The sequence below is a fragment of the Trichomonas vaginalis genome, chromosome II, assembly GCF_026262505.1.
Source record: "Trichomonas vaginalis G3 chromosome II, whole genome shotgun sequence".
Lineage (NCBI taxonomy): Eukaryota > Parabasalia > Trichomonadida > Trichomonadidae > Trichomonas > Trichomonas vaginalis.
In genome coordinates, this window is record NC_067204.1 from 111,521 (window position 1) to 125,419 (window position 13,899).

Below are 13,899 nucleotides of genomic sequence, written 5' to 3' on the forward strand. Positions count from 1 at the left end.
TTGGAGAAGGTTCTTCAACAACAGTAGATATTGCTTGCGACAGGTTTCATATTATTTCTATTGACAACTCTTTCTTATACGTGGAACAAGACATTGAAATAAAACCTTCTGCCAAGTTGTCTGACAAGAAAGGTTGCAATGGAATTTTCTATGTCGGATACCAATATGCTCCAGAAGTTTTCATGGGATATAAGATATATTCTAACTCTGACTTAGTTCAAACAGTAACATGGGCAAACTATGAATGGTTCGCTTTGAGAAACTCAGTACAACCACAAGCTAGAGAACAAACAGACCAGTATGCAACTATTGAGAAAATAAGAAGACTTGACCCTAACGTTCCAGGAGTTTATGTTGACCTTTCTGGACAAAATGCAGCAGCAGTAACCAAAGTAAAATTGAAACTTAGAGTTCCTTTGTCATCTTTCCTCATCTTCAGGTTTTTAAGATACTTGCCAAACTGGGCAGGAAAAATTTCTATCGAACTTACTCCAAGCAAAAATAACTTAGTCATTGCACCAACACAAGACCCATTCACTCTTACAGAAGTAGTGGGAACAAATAAAATGTCATTCGCCGACTTTTGCAAAAACAAAGTTGACTTAGACTTTGGTTTCTCAAACCTCAACACTGAAGTAAACTATTATTTCAATGCTGCTGGAGATGCTTGGGACCCAGTTAAGTTCACATGCGAAAAATTTGAATGCAAGAGAATAGAAAGCAGACTTGCAGTCTATATGTTGGACCCAGATATTTCAAATGCTTTAGCTGCCAAATATATTGCAGTTCCACTTATGTTCCCTATACACCAAATATCTGTCAAAGACTTTGCAGGTGAAGTTGGAAACCAAAGTGCTGACCCAGGTGCAAGAACAGATATTGCCTTAACAACTGCAATGAAACATGCAGATACTATGTTTGTACTGTTCAGACGAACTATAAATGACTATTCTTGCTTCTACAACCCTGGTATTAAATACCATATAAACATAGATGGCAAATATTATCCAAGAGAAGAATATTCTACAGTTGAGGATATGAGGTCATACAACTTGACATTAGATGCTATGAACTTTAACAACAACTTCACAACAACCATTAACCCTGAAATGCAAAGTTCTATTATGCCATATGTGAAAGTATGGACTCATACAGGAGGTCAAAAAACTCAATATACAAATGGAGACCGTTCAAACTTTTGGCTTGGCATTCCATTTGCTGACTCAGAAGACTTTATGGGTGGTATTTCAACTGTTGGTACAGTTCAAATACAATATACTGGTGACAGAGACGGTCCAAATGAATTGAAAGCAAAGAAGTTTACAAAACCAATAGCACTTTTCACGGAAGATGCTCTTTTGAAGATTCGTTCGATGAAACCTGCTGGGGCTCCTCAGATTGGCATAACGACAGCTTCCATCGAGCAGATTTTGGCAGCAGGTCAGTAAGTTGTTCTTGAACTGACTTCTCTCCGTCAAATATTGACAGTACGCCAGTTTTGATATAATATTGTATTAAAAACTTTCCTTTAGAAATATCGGTCAGTTTTGTTGTTATATTTTTGTCTGCTTCAAGAACTTTCACCATTTCAGTTATACCAACTTTCTTTGCTTTATGAAAATATTTTGGTTCAGCAAAGACTGCTATTCTATAACATTTTCCATTGTTTGTATAAAGAACTATTCTATCAATGAACTTGTATTGTTTGTGTGTGTAAACTTTGTTTTGCTTCAATTCGAAGAGATACTCAAATACGTCCATCTTTTTATTCTAAGTAAAATGTCATTTCCGAAAAATAGAAGCGTAAGTGTTTCAAAAGGTTTAATGGCGATGGCAGATGTGAAGTTAAATTCACCAACTCAAACAAACAGTCAAAGTGTTGTTGTCAATGTCAAAGAAAGAGATGTTGAAGTGGAGAAACCATACGAAGACGAAGATGGTATAACAATTGTTCCTGTAAAAGAACAACCAACATACCCTGAAGTTAGCAGAGACTTAAGTTCTGTTGCAGATATTCGAAACGACTACCAACAACTTAAAGACAAACTTAAAACTCAGGAGAAGATTTGTCAGGCTTTGGGTATAATGTTAAACTTGGTCGAACACAACCCTGTAAAAGTGAACTCATATGTCATTGCACCTCATGAAGTTTTGAAAGAACTATTGAAACTTTTGACAGAGGCAGACGATATAAACATCAAAGAAATAGAACCCGACGTTAGTTGCTGTGGTGTTTCATATAATGTCATTGACAAGATATACGTTATGAAAGGAGGTGAAACGTTGAACTTAAAATATAGTTTCCCAGACGTCATAAAAATATTTGACGACCACAACATTTCATTAAAATTTAGTTGCTAAGTAAATGGCAGAAGACATAGTGGTTTATACTATTACGACTAAAAACCCTGAGTCATATAATTCTATAACAACAAACTTACAAAGTCCTCAAGGACGATATTGTAAACTAACCTTAAACACGATGACGACTAAAGCCTGTTTTGCTCTTTTGACACCAGAAGATTTTATTGTTGTGAATGGTAAAAAATACTTCTTTGAAGATACTTACTCAGATATACCACCAACAGGTTTTGTTGACTTATTTAATACTTTAAGGACGGATGTAACATGTGCTGCAACTAGAGCAGGTTTCATTATGTTTGGATGTCCGACTGAGTTTAGTATAAACGATATGAGCTATAATACAAAACTTATATCTGGTTTTTACTACCAACAGTTTCCTATAACAGGAAAAGGTGTCATACAAGGTTTGTCTGTTCCATTGACTTTAAGTACACCTATTTTATATATTGTTTCAAACTTAGGTTCAAAGTGCTATTCGAATATCGACAGAAACTACTATGACCAAAAAATACTCATGCGTATAAACAACACTTTCTCTGCTGGTTTGCCTATTGTTCATTCGAATGCAGAGTTTTCAGCTTTAGTAAACTCAAACACTTTAGCAAACATAAACTTAACCTTAGTCGACGCAAACTTTGTTCCTGTAAAACTTTTATGTCCTATGTATTTGTCAATGACGGCAGAAAGTTTCGAATTGGAAGATGCAACTGGTGAAAGTATTGTACTACAAGAACAACTTCAACAACAAATAGCTCAAGAACAACAAATGCAACAAATAGCTCAAGAACAACAAATAGCTCAAGAATAAAAAAAATATTTTTTTTTATTTTTATAAAAAAATGTACAGAATAGACGTTTCAGATTTTTATGACTTCCAAGCGTTCAGAAATATGTGTCCATTTCGAGACTATAACAAAGCAGTCGAGAATTTGAAACGTTTAGTCATTTATGTTGACTCTGCCCCAGAATGTTATGTCATGAAAGAATGGGATGTTGTCTTTAACAAACCAAGAGCAACCATAGTTTCAGAACAAGAATGTAGACAGAAACTTAAGAAAATAAAAGTCGTACAGGTTGGTATGAAGATGTTAGATGCTTGGGATATCTTATTGTCGAAGTTAGAAGATTTTTCAGTTCGTGGTATAAAGTTTTATACACCTTCTCCAAACTTCTATTCTATCTTCACTGGATATAAATACGAACAAGTAGAATGGAAAGAAAATGTTATAGAAGCTTGGTTAGACCATGTCAAAGAAATTATATGCAATGGAAACGAAAGAGTCTATGAGTATATCTTATGTTGGTTTGCAAACATCTTACAACATCCAAGTGCTAAAAATGAAACTGCTCTCATTATAATTGGAAAACAAGGAACTGGTAAGAACACTTTCTTTACAGATATCTTATGCAAACTATTAGAGGGCTATTCGAACCCTAATATGACAAACTTAGAAAACATCTGCGGTAAATTTAACTCTTCAATAGAGAATATGAAACTTATAGTATGTAACGAACTTCAAAGTATAGATACAACAAAAGTTTTGAACTCAGATGCTTTGAAGAGTCTTATAACAGACAAAGTTGGAGTTGTTGAAAGAAAATATAAAGACCAAAGAGTTTGTGAAAATGTTGCAAACTTCGTCATGGTTTCAAACAACGCTGTTCCGATGAAGTTAGAAAGTTCTGACAGAAGATATGTAGTTGTCAGAACGTCAGATTCTCATATGCAAGATACAGAATATTTTGACGACTTAGCAGAAACTTTGACACCTAACTTTTACAACCACTTGTTCTCATATTTCATGACATTAGATATTTCTAAGTTCAATCCAAGACAAATTCCACATACCGAAGAAAGACAAACATTGTTAGAAGCAAACAAGAGTGTATATGAACTGTTTATAGATGAGACTAACTTTGAGTGTTTAGATGAAAGGTCGTTGTACGATGAATATAAACAATATTGTCAAGAGTATGGTTATATGACAGCGTCTAAACGAACATTCTTGGCAAATGTCAAAAATCTTTTAGATGTTCAGAATGGTGTATATACAAAGAAAATTTTTATGAGTAAATTTTAAAAAAATATTTTTTTATCCGATAGAAAAGATGACGAAATATATTTCAGTAAATAAGTACATGACAGAAGTCAAAGAAGAACTAGACCCATTCGCTTATTTGAATGTTTACTTCTACCATTTTGAAAAGTCTACATTTGACAAAGTTTGGAACATCGAACCCGTTAAGTTTGCTATTGTGACTAAAAATGGTGCGAAATTTGAAGACTTAGACATAGAAGGTTTGTTAGCAGTCAAAGAAAATTTTGACAGAAGGTTTTCAAACCTTAAAGAAGGCAAAGCATACAAACTTGTTATACCTTATGAACCAAAGAAAGCAGACGACTATGAATATTATGAGTCTAAGATAGTTGAAGTTCAAGGTAAATTAGGTAAAAAGATTTTAGAGTCTAAGCCAGTGTTTGCTCCTAAAGAGGAAGAGAACATTGACATTGACCCAGAAATGTTCTAAAAATAAAATTTTATTTTTACATGTCAAATTTCTTCTTCTCTGGAACTGGTTCAGGTTCTTTCTTCTCTTCTTCTACTTTCTTTTCTTTCTTTTCTCTCTTCTTCTTCTTTTCTGGTGGGGTTATGTCAAACTTCTCAGAACCATATTTTTGTAAAAGTTCTTTGTCCTTTAATAGCTCTTCTATTCTGTTTTCTATTTCATCTTCAAGAACAGCGCATGTGCCTTCTTTGCATTCTAAGAACTTTTGTTGGACTTCATCTTTCCAATCGGCGTCATCTCTGTCAACAAGTCTGTCATTGACAAACTTAAAGACTTCTCTGCCTAATGTTTTATGGTTCTTGTCATATTCCCAGAAACAGAACTTTAGAACAAATTCACCTTTCTTGTTTACACTATGTAAGATTTTATGGTCGACAGATGTTTTGCTGTCGAAAAGCTTGTCTCGAATATAGATAGCGAAATCGCTAGACATTTTCTAAAAGATAAAAATTTTAATTTTTCTAAAAATATGTTAGAAAAAAAGTTTGCTGACATTGACAAGAAATTTGAGAATGTTTTAAACAAGAACAAGAGGAAGTTAGAAAATGCTCAGATAAAGCCTATACATGACAAGTTCTTATTTGCTCAGAATGGTATAACAGGTCTAATCGCACCACCTGGGTCGGGTAAGACTTTCACTTATCTTAAAATGGCTGCACAACAACAAGAACTAGATGAGAAGAACCCATTCTATGAGTTAGTAGTCATTTGTAGTACTTCTGGTCAATTTGACCAAACCGTCAATTCGTTCAAAGATATTATAAAAAAGTCTAAGTTAGTATGTATAAAAGACTCTGAGTTGTTAGATTGGATAAAGAAGTACCAAAGAAGAGTTTTGAAGTACAATGCTATAAATGAGTATATAAATTCGAAGTTTAAAGACCCAAATGAGGAAATGCAGAGAATATTAGAGAAGAAACACTTCAGAAACAAACAGAAAGAGATAGAATACATTTCGAAGAAATTGCAATCGTACGATTGGAAGACTTACCCTCATAGATGTCTTCTTATCTTAGATGACTTTGCTTCTCATCCTTTGTTAAAGAACAGAGAACAAGACATGTGTCGAATTCTTAAGAAGCTCAGACACTTTAACATTTCAGTTGTCATTTGTGTACAGACAGCCAAGAGTTTAAGTAAGGATGTAAAGAGAATACTTACTGATATCATACTTTTCCCTGGATTGTCCGAAGACGATTTCATGGAACTTATGAAAGAGTCCATGGCAGGTAAGTTTGACAGACATGAACTATGGGAGAAGTACAAAGTCATACAAGACCCTCATACTTCTTTCAGAATTCACATCTACGCGAACAAAGTTCAAATTGTAAAAAGTCAAGCTTGAAAAATGTAAAGTTTGAGTCTTAGTCTGTTGTGGTGCTGGGGCTGTCGGTTCTTCTGGCTTTGGAAGACATTCAGGAAGAGGAACGTCGGACATTCGTTTGTGTCTTAACCGTCTTTGTTCTGAAACAATATAATATTGTCTTGAAAAAGTACAACATTGTCTTGAAAAAGTACAACATTGTCTTGAAAAAGTACAACATTGTCTTGAAAAAGTACAACATTGTTCTGAAAAAGTACAACATTGTTCTGAAAAAGTTCAAGACTTGTTCTGAAAAAGTACAGCTGTACTCAAATTTGAGAGACATTGTACTGAATTTATACAACATTGTTCTGAAAAAGTACAATATTGTACTGAATTTATACAACATTGTCTTGAAAAAGTACAACATTGTCTTGAAAAAGTACAACATTGTCTTGAAAAAGTACAACATTGTCTTGAAAAAGTACAACATTGTTCTGAAAAAGTTCAAGACTTGTTCTGAAAAAGGACAGCCGTACTCAAATTTGAGAGACATTGTTCTGAAAAAGTACAATATTGTACTGAATTTATACAACATTGTCTTGAAAAAGTACAACATTGTCTTGAAAAAGTACAACATTGTCTTGAAAAAGTACAACATTGTCTTGAAAAAGTACAACATTGTCTTGAAAAAGTACAACATTGTTCTGAAAAAGTACAACATTGTTCTGAAAAAGTTCAAGACTTGTTCTGAAAAAGTACAGCTGTACTCAAATTTGAGAGACATTGTACTGAATTTATACAACATTGTTCTGAAAAAGTACAATATTGTACTGAATTTATACAACATTGTCTTGAAAAAGTACAACATTGTCTTGAAAAAGTACAACATTGTCTTGAAAAAGTACAATATTGTCTTGAAAAAGTACAACATTGTCTTGAAAAAGTACAAGACTTGTTCTGAAAAAGTACAGCCGTACTCAAATTTGAGAGACATTGTACTGAATTTATACAACATTGTTCTGAAAAAGTACAATATTGTACTGAATTTATACAACATTGTCTTGAAAAAGTACAACATTGTCTTGAAAAAGTACAATATTGTCTTGAAAAAGTACAACATTGTACTGACTCAGTATGGAGCTTGACCCCTTAGACGAAGCAATTTATCTAATTGAAATTAACGAGCTTGTTAAAGACTTCCTCAGGCAGAATGTAAAGGTCAAGCGTAAAAATAAAGATTGAAATTTACCCTACTTGTTTGAAGTTGTCGAAATACTCTGTTATTTTTTCCTTTAACAATGGCAAATCTTCTTTGAAGGTAAGTATTGTACAACCTTTCATATCATAGTGTGTTTGAGGTAACGTATCTTGAACTATCTGTTTAACATCTTCATTCGGTGTCATTGAAATCGGTAAGTTTTCGCGATAGAACCAATTTCTGTCAGATTTGTAAATCTTAGCAAGGTCGTAAAAGCTTTTGTTGTTTCTTCTGACTAAATGCAACATAACCATATCTCTGTCTTCTTCATTTTCCATCTCTTCAGTATAAATCATATACTTATAGTTCTTTTCCTTTCCTTTTGGTACCGAACGTGGTATTCTTTTCTGTATGGTTTTGTCTTTTGCTTCAATGACTTCATCTTTTGCTTGAAGTTTCTTTTCCATCTCTTCACGTTCTTGTCTATGAATTTCGTCAAGAAGTCTGTAAATATACCAAGCATAACGAGGTGAAGCCCACATTGCAACAGCATTTACAAGAAGTCTATGAACATAATATCCTCTCAAACCATTTGGCAATTTTTCACGATTTTCATAGAGTTTTGGCGACTGCGGTTTTTCTCCCACTCGCTGTTCTTCACTGTTTTCATAGAGTTTTGGCGACTGGGGTTTTTCTCCCACTCGAGTTTTTGCGACTACGAGAAAATCCGTAGTCGAATTTTCAGCTTCATTTAATAGTTCAATAGTGCTTTGGTTCCTAAACCAGTCTTTAGGAAGCTTGGTATCTGGCGCAAAACATGCTGTCAAAATACTTTGCATTTGGTACATATCGTCTTTGACCGAACGAATGAGACGTAACTGTTTGTTATACTGTATGTACTCGTATTCTTCATTTATAGCTTCATGGACTATAACTGTTGTTGTGTTCTCTGTTGTTGACATTACTGTCTTTACATACAAAATAAAAAAATAAAAAAAAATAAAATTAGCGTTATTTTCTATCTTGTATAAAAGACCAAAAATAAACGCTTTACATGTATTTTTCAGCAACTTCGTCAAATAATTTTATAGCTTTATCTATCTCATCTACTTCAAACGTTTCCCTACCTTTCGTGGGAGCACCATACATCTTCTCAAACTTTTCAAGTAGTTCTGTTTCAGCAGCTCTCATATCGTTAACGAACGCAACCTTAACTCTATTGACTATATTGTCATATCTTTGAGTTATATTAAATGTTCTTCCTATCTTATATCTCTTTGTATTGAAGTCCTTTGGTTTCTGAACGATGTAAAGTAAGCCTTCACTGCAACGTTCCGTATCGAATGAACCATATGTTATGAAATTATATCCAACAACTGGGTCAATCCAGAACAAAACTACTGGTATAAGACTTTTGTCGATGAGATATGCTCTTGTTCCATAGAATCTTACCGATATCATAAGCTCAGGATTTTTTGTCAAAATTTTCTGAGTAGAAGCATTTTTAACCCAGTCGTGTGCTTTCTTTCCTTCAGATAGTGTTAAAATGTCTGACAAAGAATATTTTTTGTATTTCTTTGAGTATCTTACGTTTAAATCACCTATTCTAACCACCTTGGTCTCATTGTCTATCTTTTTAACTGTTTCAAACTCAGTGTTTGACATTTCCTGTTCTTACATACAAAATAAAAAAAAATATTTTAAAAAAACTAGCTTTTATTTTATTTTGTATAAAAGATACAGTTATATCATGAAATTTGGTCATTTTTTTACGATTTTCATGTGTTTTAGGCGTTCCTCGGTTTTCCGCGGGTCGCAATTTTTTACGATTTTCGAATGGAATCTCTATCCTCGGTTTTCCGAGGGTAGCAAACATATGAGGAAATTCATGAAATTTGTTGCTGAATTCAATAAAAATATATTTTAGGGTAGAAGGGTATATCTACCCCGTTTTCTACCCTCATTTCTACCCCATATGTCCTTACTGAAAAAGTATGTGTTCCATATGTCATTTTACTCAGAATTTTATACAGAATTCAATAAAAATATATTTTAGGGTAGAAGGGTATATCTACCCCGTTTTCTACCCTCATTTCTACCCCAGTTATTTTACAAGCGTTTTACATGGTATATGTTGTGATGGTTCATGACTTTAAACAGTTTTGTAGCTTCTATTTCTTCACGAAGGATATCAAAAATTTTAACTATGCCGAAGGTTTCTTTATATTTCTTCTTGACATCTGAAAGAAGGAAATCGTTAGCAGTTGGATAGTTTTTGTTCAGAAATGTCAACATGTCCATTTTATCTTCTGCTGGTTTCTCTACTTCTTTCTTTAAGTCAGTATGGTCTTTTCGCATACGTTCTATCTCTTTGACGGAGTAGTTATATTTCCTTGTTGCTGCTTTACATTTTGAACATTGTGAGTTCATTTTTGCGTTATATTCTGAAATTTGTCCTGCTAGTATGACTAAGGCGTAGATGGTTTTCTTTAACTCAAAAGTTGCGGGTTTTATCTGTTCATTCCATATCTTACCTCTTCTATCTTTATCTCTTATCTGCAAGACACACTCAGCAACTAACGAAACAAAGTTGTCGTAGGTCTTAAATTCTTCAGATTTATATATGTCAATGACTTTGTGGTTGCAATGAAATCCAAGAAACTCATAGTTTATCTTACGAATGAACTTCTTTATTTCAACTGAGTCAGTCAGTCTGACTTCAATTTCATCGAATTCTGGAATAGTGAGCTTTTGTTGTTGTATTTCAGGAAGTTTAGGTAGATGGTCAATAATATCCTGCATTTCATAAAGATACTGTTCATTTGTTTCATCTTTTGCACTACAGTCTAAATCTCCTTGGAGAAGTTCCTGCTTTATCTTCTGGATTTCTGTTTCGAAAGTATATGAAGAAGGAATGAAGCTTTTCATCTCTACTAACATAGAAGTTGGGTTCATGACTAACGAGTTTGGTGCTGTTGTTGCTGACATGTTCTTACAATAAAAATAAAAAAATATTTTTTGGTGGGACTACCTTTATTTTATTTCAGCACAAAATGAACGAGTTTGGTTTAAAAATACGGTGGAGCCAAAAATGGCTCGACCTCAAAACAAGCATTTTGTGAAGAATATACCAACCCGCGGAAAACGGCGGGTTGCTTTTTTTATACAAAATTCAAGAGTTTTGTGTGTTTTCTACGAGGGTAGAAAAGAGGGTAGAAAACGGGGTAGATATACCCTTCTACCCTAAAATATATTTTTGTCGAAAAAAAATGGTTCATTTACTCACAATATTTTTGTACAAAACGACCCCAAACTTTTAACTTCTTTTCTGCAGCTTCTAATGAAATTTTAGCGAGTTCATATTCTCTAAATTCTCTCTTTAAATCTTCTTGTTCCCATTGGTCTAGTTCGTATGGAGAGTCCCTATAACCAGAACATATCTCACGTTCATGTTCTATTTGTTTTTCATGCATTTTTCTAACTTCTTCTTCGAACAAAGGTTTAGCATTCTCTACTGTATCTTCAAGTTCTTCTTCATCTAATTTCTCATGAACTTTCTTGTCTATGGAGTCCAAAATTTTTCCAACTGCTATACAATATTTTGGAGAAGCCACATTGCTATATAGTTTACAAGTCTTGGGTCTACATACGTTCCTCTAACCTGTTTGATTTCATCGGGAATTCCTGCATGAACTGTGTAAAAAAGCAACCCGCGGAATTCGCGGTTGGTATATTCTTCACAAAATGCCTCAAAATACTCTTCCCAGGACTTATTTTCCAACAACCTTCTAAAAGTCTTTCCTAAACTGCTGACACATCTTTGTTGCATTTATATAACCATCCTTGTCTCTACGTAAGACTTCAATACCGTTGTAAGTGCCTTTTGTGAATGTTTCGCCATTAGATTTGTTCGTGAACGTTTTTGCTTCGACTGTCATACTGTTCTTACAATAAAAATAAAAAATATTTTTGGCTTAACCGTCGGACATTCGTTTGTGGCTTAACCGTCGGACCACAACGATAAAAATCTCATTTTAACTCACTTTTTTTCTATCTTAAGGAAATTCATGAAAATTCATGAGGGTAGAAAAGAGGGTAGAAAACGGGGTAGATATACCCTTCTACCCTAAAATATATTTTTCAATACTTTTTCAGCACTTCTCCGTAGTTATATATGAAAGACAATTCGAGATAAAAGTCGTAGTACAATGGAACAATATGTTGCACACCATTTGTTGTGAACCAAACTTGAAAGTCAGAGAAACTGTTACTAGGTGGTTCGGGATGAAATTTCTTCATCTGAAATAGTCATACCGGCGTTTGTAAAGATATAGTCTAACGGTTTTGTATCTGCTGCTTTTGTTCTTTGTTTTTCAACCTGAAGCATTTAATATATGTAAAAATATACTGTTTTAAAATAGTATGCCATTTCATATTTCTCATCTAACAAACATGTTGTCTGACTGCTTGAGGGTTAGGTTGGTACCATTCGAACTTTACACTTACAATTCCTTCAATTGCATTCAAAATGTCTGAGTCGGAGTCAAACATTTGTTCTCTCTTTGTAGTCTTGAAAGCGTCAAGAAGCATTGCAGCTGTTGTGACATTGCCATGTGAGTAGTATATATGACCGTCCAAATCTTTTACTGTTAGTCTGAGATTGTGTCCTTTCTTATTTCCGTCTTGTATGGCAGCAAGTACTCCCATAAAGCCTTCTTTGTTCTTTCCTTCGTCAAAGTTTACTGTAAAGGTTCGACCAGATGTAATTTGACTTCTAACTTCACGGTACTTTTCATATGCATATCTTGTTCTTTCCATGGGAGCATGTTTGTCTTCACCTTTTCCTTTTTTCCTTCTCAAAGGATGCAATTGTTCGTCATGTTTCCAGTAGAATCTGGCAAAGCCGTCGTGTCCTTCAACTTGAGGCTCAGTAACATTGAAAGGCATGTCCATAAGACGTTCTTCTTCTAACCTCTCCAGTCTGTTTGGATAGTTGGCGCGCGCTGTTTCTAGGTCCATTTCGTAGCGAAGACCAGCCAGTTTGTCATAGACTTTTATGGGTCTTCCCTTCCTATATTTAAAATTCTTCGAAACTCTCCAACCATATCTTTCTAACTCTGCTTTTATTCTAGCAGACTTTCTATCCATTCTATGCGGGGGCATTTTTATAAAAATAAAAAAAATATTTTTTTCTTTACTTTACGTAACCACCAGCTACCAGAAGCCTTTGACGCCAACCCATACCAGCTAATGAAGGTTGACTAAACTTTGGTTTTGGTTTATCTTCAGTTTTTGGCTCACCTTCTTCTATCGGTTTTTCGTCACTTTTCGGTTCCTCTGACTTTACCTCACTTGCAGGTATGGTTGTGTCGTCAACATCTTCATAAATATCATATGCCATTTGTTTTTGTTTTCCTTTCAACTTTTTGTGTTTGTTGTAAAGTTTAGAATATTTCGACTCTAAGTCAATGAGATGTTCTATAATGAACTGTTGGTCAGTGAAGAATACCTTCCCATCTGTTGTCTCTTTAACTCCTTCAGACTTCAATATTTTATTTGTGAGAGTCTGTTTCTTTTTTGAGATACTAGCCGTTCCATTTCTATGAAAAGTGACTTTATAGTTAGGGTTTGTATTTCCAGACCTGGCACTTTCTATTATTGAATTTTTCTCTTCATCTGTAAGTTCTTTGACAGGTTTTGACAATGGTTCTGAACTTTTTGTTTGTGGTGTCAAATCTACCGTTTCAACTTCTTCGGTCATTTCATCTCAGTAAAAAATTTTAGTTTGGTTTGTTTTCAACTGGTTGTTTAGGTTTTTTAAGTCGGTCTAAAACTTCCTGAGGTATAGGAAGAACTTGACAAACACGTGGTTGTGTAACTGCTGGAAGCCGACAAATCCATCTTGAACCCATTTGTCTCAATGCTGTATTGTTCATTTCATCTCAGTAAAAAACTTTACATTCCCCACGTTTGAGGCGGTTGAGGTTGGTTATTGTTTACCCATTGTTGTGCATGGTTATATCCTCTGTTAAAGAATCTTTCACCTTGGTCCATATAGTGCCCTGCTTGGTTATAGTAGTCATTTGCTTTGTTATAGTAGTTTCCTGCTTCTCTTCCTACATTGTCCATCCATCCTTGAACTTTTCCTCTTGTTTCAGGATTTGGAATAAGATTTGTTGCATCTCGTGCTACCTCCCAACCTTTCTGTACAGTTTGTATAATAGGTTGTGCTTTCTCTTTCAGTATACCTAATGTACTCAAAATCTTCCTTCCAATTCCAAATGCACCTCTGGCTATTGTTCCCACTGCGGGCAAAAATCTGGATGCAACTCCTGCTAATGCGCCAAATAAACCCATTTCTTATAGGATAAAAATGACGAATCCAAACAAGGACCCGTATGTTTCTAAAGCAACAAAGAAAGCACTCATGGTAAAAATCTTTAGTTCAACACCAAATGCTTGG

The 13,899-nt window shown here is 34.3% G+C and overlaps 15 protein-coding genes across 15 annotated transcripts, besides 1 other annotated feature; 7 read left to right on the top strand and 8 right to left on the bottom strand.

Annotated features, from left to right (window-relative positions):
- Positions 1 to 13,899: part of a mobile genetic element that runs on past both edges of the window.
- Positions 183 to 969, top strand: TVAGG3_0458020 (protein of unknown function, DUF4106 family; the record flags this gene model as incomplete). Its single annotated transcript, XM_051234923.1, has 1 exon — positions 183 to 969. A coding segment is annotated over one exon (787 nt), but the record flags the coding sequence as incomplete, so codon positions are not given.
- Positions 1,038 to 1,448, top strand: TVAGG3_0458030 (protein of unknown function, DUF4106 family; the record flags this gene model as incomplete). Its single annotated transcript, XM_051234924.1, has 1 exon — positions 1,038 to 1,448. One exon carries the CDS (start codon positions 1,038 to 1,040, stop codon positions 1,446 to 1,448), a length of 411 nt encoding a protein of 136 aa, XP_051092748.1.
- Positions 1,825 to 2,043, top strand: TVAGG3_0458040 (uncharacterized protein; the record flags this gene model as incomplete). The annotated part of the gene is made up of 1 exon (XM_051234925.1): positions 1,825 to 2,043. A coding segment is annotated over one exon (219 nt), but the record flags the coding sequence as incomplete, so codon positions are not given.
- TVAGG3_0458050 (uncharacterized protein) lies at positions 2,483 to 3,172 on the top strand (the record flags this gene model as incomplete). The annotated part of the gene is made up of 1 exon (XM_051234926.1): positions 2,483 to 3,172. One exon carries the CDS (start codon positions 2,483 to 2,485, stop codon positions 3,170 to 3,172), a length of 690 nt encoding a protein of 229 aa, XP_051092750.1.
- Positions 3,612 to 4,445, top strand: TVAGG3_0458060 (uncharacterized protein; the record flags this gene model as incomplete). The annotated part of the gene is made up of 1 exon (XM_051234927.1): positions 3,612 to 4,445. A coding segment is annotated over one exon (834 nt), but the record flags the coding sequence as incomplete, so codon positions are not given.
- Positions 4,474 to 4,893, top strand: TVAGG3_0458070 (protein of unknown function, DUF4108 family; the record flags this gene model as incomplete). Its single annotated transcript, XM_051234928.1, has 1 exon — positions 4,474 to 4,893. One exon carries the CDS (start codon positions 4,474 to 4,476, stop codon positions 4,891 to 4,893), a length of 420 nt encoding a protein of 139 aa, XP_051092752.1.
- TVAGG3_0458080 (uncharacterized protein) lies at positions 4,910 to 5,365 on the bottom strand (the record flags this gene model as incomplete). Its single annotated transcript, XM_051234929.1, has 1 exon — positions 4,910 to 5,365. The coding sequence occupies one exon, from the start codon at positions 5,363 to 5,365 to the stop codon at positions 4,910 to 4,912; it is 456 nt and encodes a 151-aa protein (XP_051092753.1).
- On the top strand, positions 5,402 to 5,879 carry TVAGG3_0458090 (P-loop containing nucleoside triphosphate hydrolases family; the record flags this gene model as incomplete). The annotated part of the gene is made up of 1 exon (XM_051234930.1): positions 5,402 to 5,879. A coding segment is annotated over one exon (478 nt), but the record flags the coding sequence as incomplete, so codon positions are not given.
- TVAGG3_0458100 (KilA, N-terminal/APSES-type HTH, DNA-binding family) lies at positions 7,484 to 8,398 on the bottom strand (the record flags this gene model as incomplete). The annotated part of the gene is made up of 1 exon (XM_001281045.2): positions 7,484 to 8,398. One exon carries the CDS (start codon positions 8,396 to 8,398, stop codon positions 7,484 to 7,486), a length of 915 nt encoding a protein of 304 aa, XP_001281046.2.
- TVAGG3_0458110 (organellar and viral DNA polymerase type B) lies at positions 8,487 to 9,101 on the bottom strand (the record flags this gene model as incomplete). Its single annotated transcript, XM_001284181.2, has 1 exon — positions 8,487 to 9,101. The coding sequence occupies one exon, from the start codon at positions 9,099 to 9,101 to the stop codon at positions 8,487 to 8,489; it is 615 nt and encodes a 204-aa protein (XP_001284182.2).
- Positions 9,546 to 10,424, bottom strand: TVAGG3_0458120 (organellar and viral DNA polymerase type B; the record flags this gene model as incomplete). Its single annotated transcript, XM_051234931.1, has 1 exon — positions 9,546 to 10,424. The coding sequence occupies one exon, from the start codon at positions 10,422 to 10,424 to the stop codon at positions 9,546 to 9,548; it is 879 nt and encodes a 292-aa protein (XP_051092755.1).
- TVAGG3_0458130 (uncharacterized protein) lies at positions 11,880 to 12,584 on the bottom strand (the record flags this gene model as incomplete). Its single annotated transcript, XM_051234932.1, has 1 exon — positions 11,880 to 12,584. The coding sequence occupies one exon, from the start codon at positions 12,582 to 12,584 to the stop codon at positions 11,880 to 11,882; it is 705 nt and encodes a 234-aa protein (XP_051092756.1).
- TVAGG3_0458140 (uncharacterized protein) lies at positions 12,631 to 13,197 on the bottom strand (the record flags this gene model as incomplete). Its single annotated transcript, XM_051234933.1, has 1 exon — positions 12,631 to 13,197. The coding sequence occupies one exon, from the start codon at positions 13,195 to 13,197 to the stop codon at positions 12,631 to 12,633; it is 567 nt and encodes a 188-aa protein (XP_051092757.1).
- Positions 13,217 to 13,372, bottom strand: TVAGG3_0458150 (uncharacterized protein; the record flags this gene model as incomplete). Its single annotated transcript, XM_051234934.1, has 1 exon — positions 13,217 to 13,372. The coding sequence occupies one exon, from the start codon at positions 13,370 to 13,372 to the stop codon at positions 13,217 to 13,219; it is 156 nt and encodes a 51-aa protein (XP_051092758.1).
- On the bottom strand, positions 13,392 to 13,793 carry TVAGG3_0458160 (uncharacterized protein; the record flags this gene model as incomplete). The annotated part of the gene is made up of 1 exon (XM_051234935.1): positions 13,392 to 13,793. One exon carries the CDS (start codon positions 13,791 to 13,793, stop codon positions 13,392 to 13,394), a length of 402 nt encoding a protein of 133 aa, XP_051092759.1.